This window comes from Atta cephalotes, assembly GCF_000143395.1.
Source record: "Atta cephalotes unplaced genomic scaffold scaffold00029, whole genome shotgun sequence".
In the NCBI taxonomy this organism is placed as follows: Eukaryota; Metazoa; Arthropoda; class Insecta; order Hymenoptera; family Formicidae; genus Atta; species Atta cephalotes.
The window spans coordinates 1,454,120-1,460,850 of NW_012130093.1; the positions used below are offsets into that span (position 1 = coordinate 1,454,120).

Consider the following 6,731-nt stretch of genomic DNA (forward strand, 5'->3'; position numbering starts at 1 on the left):
TCAGATCGACGAGTGACAACAATGCGTACCTTCTTCAACAGGAGTGAAAGGAACTTCAGTTCCTTTGATGAGCGAGAGTTAACCTCAAAAGCGCGTGACGAGTTCGCATCAGTGCACAAAATGCTAAATATGAAAATCGCGGTCTCACCTGAGCGAAATGCTGTTCGGGCTGGTCTGCGAGATCGACACGCATTTTATGTACGACAATCACAGAAACCATAATATATGAGAGCAACGTGAAAATCACTCCACCACATTTTAGGAAAAAAAATGACAACTACATTACACTGTCACCACCCGCAGTTGTCAAGCTCGCCAACTTCTTAGTGTGAAATTTATTCTTCGAAATAAAATCTGATTCCATCGAAAGTTTCCGCCGTCGTTATCATATATTTATTATATATCCCATTATTATCATATTGTTAATTTATCATATTTCTATTAATTTTTTGTTATTATTTGTTAAATTGCGTTTTTTTGGTATTTTTTCCTTTTGATATCAACATTCCACATTCTAAATAATTTAATATTCTAGTAACATCCTTTTGAATAAATTTTTCATCTCCAAATTCTCCAAATTGGGCTGCGTTTAGAAATTACGCTCTAGAGTACTTTTTTACTATAATATACATACGTGACGTAACCTATAATTTATCTGGACGCAATTTCTGAACGCTGTGTTCTTGTGTTCTTTCAATTGGTTCATTTTCAAGTTAAGACAGTAGGTTCGAGTAGAATTGGCGCCAACTGTTAGTTCATGCTTACGTTCAGATCGGATTCTTTATTGATGTCTGATAAATTCTTTTTGACTGAATCTAAATTAGTTGTTTAAGAATTTGTAAACGTCTGCAATTCAGAGACGATGGTTAGACGAAAAATTATTCCAAGGTTAATCTTATTTCTATTAGATGTCTACTTGTTTATCAGAATTATCACAGTTATTTTACATATTGATGTAATAATCATTAGTGTAATAAATTATGTCTCACTAATGCTGTCATTTATATACATATTTCTTTGTGAATTTATGTAATAATAATCTAGTAATCTCTTAGTATTTATTAATTAATATTTTTATTGTATCATTTTTTTATATCTAATATTATTTTTTTAATGAAATATCTGTATATGTTATATAGCGTATATTTTTCAGTCCAACAAACAAGAAAAGGGCAGATAAAGACAAATAAAATAAAGACAAATAGATACTTTTCATTTAATGACATATTATAAGTTGACACAAGTATCGTTCTGTCTTTGCAAAGAAAGATAGAACATTTGTATAAATTTATATTACTAAATGAAAGACACTTAATGATACATGTTAGATTGAATCCTATATAAGTTTTGAATGCGTTAAATTTTCTAATAAAATAAATTATGTTATATATATTTATATATATTTATAGTTATATATATTTATATATATATATATATATATATATATATATATATATATATGTATATGCTATAAATACTAATTAAATTAATTATGTTCTATATTGTTCTATATTTTGATTTTGAATAATTGTTCTCAGACAATTGTAATAGTGAGTAAATGGAAGAGTCATATGCTGCAGGAAATTAAACGTCTAAGGAGAACCATACACTTTCTCATATCTGAAATATGTTTTGCACGTTTAGTCAGAGAAATTATCCTCGATATTTCTCAGAACGAATATCATCAGGTAAATATAACATCAATATAATTTATAAAACATAAATTTTTCATCAATTACATAGTACTATTTGATTATATATTCATTTATATGATTGTATGATTTAATTAATTAAGAAGAGAGTAATTTTATTTTACATGTGCTGTAGAAAAGAATGTTTTATGTATAAAAAAATTATGAAAAAAATAAAAATCAGTGTTTTATTATATACATACATATAGTAAAATTTTCATGAAATATATGCTCTTTTTTTTATTATTTTAATATAACATGCTATATTATATTTTAATATATAACATACTATATATTTATATGTATTTAAAATTATTAGACTTTTATATATAATGAAAAAAATTATCAAAACAAATATGAGTCTCAATGGGAGATTCTTATATCTCGATTATTACAGCATTCAACAAAGTTAAGTAATTCATTTATAGAATACAAGTCACTCCTTTTGAAGCCCTGCAAGAAGCGACTGAGATGTATCTCGTGCAATTCTTTGAAGACGCAGTATTGCTGGCATCACGGCTAAATTCTTACGAGAAACGATATGATTTTAATGCGCAGGCTGAGAGATCGCAACGATGTCATCAATAAATAAGAATTTTATTTTATATAACTTTAGATAGATGTGTATGTGTGTGTGTAGATCAATGTTTCAAATACCTTAAGATGCATTAAGATGCATTAAGATAGAATGAATTCTTTTTTTTGAATAAGTTTTTTTCTGAATAAGAGGCAATATTTTTTGTTTTTTTATGTAATACAGATTTGTATTAACGAAAATAAATAGAATAAGGCGGGGCTTATTCCGTTAGTTTCAATAATATGATTTACACTGCAAACAATATCTCTTTAAAGTGACGCTTACTATTATCTATAAATCTTCAATTATATTTCTGTACCTATATCATATTATCCAATAATAATTCTTTCAAATCAAATATAATTATTTTAATTTCTTTCTTTCAACTTTTTATTTCATTTTTTATCTCAAAACTTAATTTCTTTTATTATAATTCTAACATTCTTACATTTATTAATTATAAATTGCTCTGTTATTTTTTAAAAACAAAATAACTATCACTAAACTAATATGTAATACTAAACTATTCCCATATTTTAAATAATTTACAATAATATAAAATCATTTATTATCATTAGCTCTTTCAATTTCGAGAAAATAATAATAATAAATTTATAATTTATATTTTAATAAACCCTGATACAAAAGATACATTTAATTAAAATTACTTTTACATATTTAACTAAATCCATTTATATTACTTTCAATACAATTATACTTAATTATTTTATTCTTATTAATAAAACTCAAATAAATTTAATACATCTTTAATTATCCATAAATTATTTTTTCCACTTTAAATATTATTTATAATATATTTTCTACTTCTTTATTTTCCATACTTCACACATTCTATAACTATATCTATCGCCATCTCTTTCTTATTATCAAATCTAACTAAATTAAATATTTTTAATACTCTATAAATATTAAAAAATTTTATCTTTAAAATAATATTTTATAAATAATATTAATCTAATAAATACAACAAATAACATTATACCATATGTTTTTCAATTAAATTTCTATTTATTGGGAGTAAATAAGTTTCCGCCGTTTGCAAAAGACGGCGCCACTAATAAACTATAGTTAAAATTATTTGATATAAAACGACATATCGTAAGATTGGACATCTGGCAACACCATAACCTTGAAATATTAGCGATTTTGTATCAGCATCATATATTTTTTTTTGTACGAAAATGTCGAGTTTTGAGCCGAATAAGCATCATTTGTGGGAACTTTTGATTTACTTCTTTAATTTGAAGAAATCTTCAGCTGAGGCTCATAGATTACTTGTAGAAGCATATGGTGATAGTGCCTTAAGTGAGAGAAGTTATCGTGAGTGGTTTCAAAAGTTTAAGAATGGTGAATTTGACGTCGAAGACAAAGAATGTAACGGAAGGCCGAAAGTGTACGAAGACGCGGAATTGGAAGCATTATTGGATGAAGATTCGTGCCAAACGCAAAAAGAACTTGCACTTACATTAGGAATGACTCAACAAACAATTTCATATCGTTTGAAATCATTGGAAATGATTCAAAAGCAAGGGAATTGGGAATTTTATTCCATATGAACTGAAGCCGAGAACGTTGAACGCCGATTTTTCATATGTGAAAATGCCTGTACCAGGCATAAATGAAAGGGTTTTTTGCATCGTATAGTCACTGATGATGAAAAATGGATCCACCTACGATAACCCAAAGAAGAGGAAATCATGAGGACCATCTGGCCTGCTTCAACATCGACAGCCAAGCCGAATATTCATGGAAAAAAACTCATGTTGTGTCTTTGGTGGGATCAGCTTGATGTCGTGTGAGTTGCTCAAACCGAACGAGACCATTACTGGGGCTCTCTACCGAACACAATTGATGAGATTGAGCCGAGCACTCAAGGAAAAACGCGCCTATTACTCCAGGCATGACAAAATTATTCTCCTGCATGATAATGCTCGATTACATGTTGCGGCGCCGGTCAAAACCTACTTAGAAATACTCAAATGGGTAGTTCTACCCCACCCGCCGTATTCTCCAGATATTGCTCCTTCCACTTGTTCCGATTGATGACGCATGGCTGCCTGAGCAGCACATCATATGAAGATACTAAAAATTGTATTAATGATTGGGTAACTTCAAAAGATGAAGCGTTCTTCCGACGCGGTCCACATGCTATCAGAAAGTTGGGAAAAAATAGTGACTAGCGATGGCCATTACTTTGAATAAAACATTATGTACCGTTCTTTCACAATAAATGCTTATTATATAATTTTATATATATAATTTTTGATTAAAAACGGCGGAAACTTATTTGTACTCCCAATATTTTATTTATTCTTAATATCTACTATTTCTAAATACTAAATACACATTCCTGTATATCTACTTTGTTATGACTTCTTTCAACTATTTATTTATGAAAATGACAATTTGTACATATTCCATTTAATTTTCAATTTAATTTTAAATTTAATAAATTTACTATTAAATCCTACATATTCAAAATATTTAAAACTTTTAAAATACTTTTTTATATATTAAAATGTAACTCATTCCTACTTAACAATTCTACATTTTGATTTGAATTCAAATTTTAAAATTAATAAATTAACAATTTATCAATTATATTTTATATTAAAATAATTTTTAAACAACAATACATAAAATCTCTATTAAGATCGTGGACTATCATTTATAAAACAATTCTAACTTTTTAAAATACCGCCAAATTATTTAAATTTAATGATTCACATTTATTTTTCAATTTTTCTAATTTTATTTTATAATAATAGGATATTTAATCTTAATTTCACTTATAATTTAATTATTTCAAAAAATACTTTATTTTTAATATTTTATATATATATATATATATTTAATATATATATATATTTTATATATATATATTTTATATATATATATTTTATATATATAAATCTCTTACATATTCCACCATATAAAAAGTTATTTTTATTAGGTGTACAACTTTGTTTCCGCCGTTTTCCTATAGATGGCTTTAGCGGTAAGTGGTAGTCGAAATAAATAGATCATAGACGTCATACAATAAATTTGGGCATCTGTCAACATAACCCCATAGAAACATTAGTCGATTTGTGTCTGCATCATAAAGTTATTCTCGATTGAAAATGTCAGTTTACGAGCCAAACTCTCGTCATTTGCGGGAGGTTTTAATTTTTTGCTTCAATATGAAGAAATCTGCGGCTGAGGCTCATCGAATGCTCTCAAATACTTAGCGGTGAGGCCGCTATTAGTGAAAGAACGTGTCGTGAGTGGTTTCAACGCTTCAAGAACGGTGATTTTGACGTCCAAGGTCATGCTCTGTATTTGGTGGGACCAACTCGGCGTAGTGTATTATGAATTGTTAAAACTGACTGAAACAATCACAGGCGATCGGTATCGAACGCAATTGATGCGTTTGAGCCGAGCACTGAAAGACAAACGGCCGCAATACAACGAGAGACACGATAAAGTGATTTTGAAGCATGACAATGCTCGACCGTATGTTGCGAAAGTGGTCAAGACATACTTGGAAACGTTGAAATGGGAAGTCCTACCCCACCCGCCGTATTCTCCAGACGTTGCTCCCTCTGATTATCACTTGTTTCGATCAATGGCACACGGCCTGGCTGACCAGCACTTCCGGTCTTATGAAGAAATAAAAAATTGGATCGATTCGTGGATAGCCTCAAAAGATGACCAGTTTTTTCGACGCGGGATTCGTACGCTACCCGAAAGATGGGAGAAAGTAGTGGCCAGCGATGGACAATACTTTGAATCATAAATGTATAACCAGTTTTTTACAATAAAGCCTCGAATTTCGGAAAAAAAACGGCGGAAGCAAAGTTGTACACCTAATACTAAAAATAATTTATTACCAAATGTATATTATTATTACTTTTTTAATACTAATTAATTAAATTTATTTATATAGTCTAACCACTATTGCTGGCACTAAAATTTATCATTATTTATATATAAATTACTAAATTTAATTTCTTAAATGTACTCATTATAAATATTACTTTTTTATATTTAAAATATTATTTAAATTTTTTTTTACTTTCTTACAAAATTTTATTTATACTCATCATAAAATAAATTTTTAAACATAAATTAAATTTTTTTAGGTATTAATTTTTTATTAAAAATTTTTATTTTAATCTATATAACTTTTCTCTTTCCCATTTTTATATTTTTTATATTTTTATTATTTTAATAATATGTTATATAAATAAATTAATGGATTTTAATTCTATTATTAATTTATTTATTTATATTTAATATATCTATTATATATATAGTATATATTATAAATGTACGTATATTTATATGTTCATTCTTTTTTATATTTATACTTATACTTGTTTATAATTTATATTCAAATAAAATATTTTTTATTAATTTTAATTTCTTTAATATTTTTTATTTACTATGTTTTTATTTAA

At 27.2% G+C, this 6,731-nt stretch overlaps 1 protein-coding gene across 1 annotated transcript; it reads left to right on the forward strand.

Moving 5' to 3' along the window:
* The first annotated feature begins 862 nt into the window (after positions 1-862).
* Positions 863-2,214, forward strand: LOC105620811. The gene is made up of 4 exons (XM_012202294.1): positions 863-888; positions 1,154-1,186; positions 1,532-1,688; positions 2,089-2,214. The coding sequence occupies exons 1-4, from the start codon at positions 863-865 to the stop codon at positions 2,212-2,214; spliced, it is 342 nt and encodes a 113-aa protein (XP_012057684.1).
* The last annotated feature ends 4,517 nt before the right edge of the window (positions 2,215-6,731 follow it).

Bases quoted from the DNA above. Each gene is read 5' to 3' on its own strand.
- LOC105620811 (XM_012202294.1), top strand. From the start codon at position 863: ATGGTTAGACGAAAAATTATTCCAAG. The intron at 889-1,153 runs GTTAATCTTATT...TATATTTTTCAG, and splicing joins AGACGAAAAATTATTCCAAG to TCCAACAAACAAGAAAAGGG. The intron at 1,187-1,531 runs ATAAAATAAAGA...TTTGAATAATTG, and splicing joins AAAAGGGCAGATAAAGACAA to TTCTCAGACAATTGTAATAG.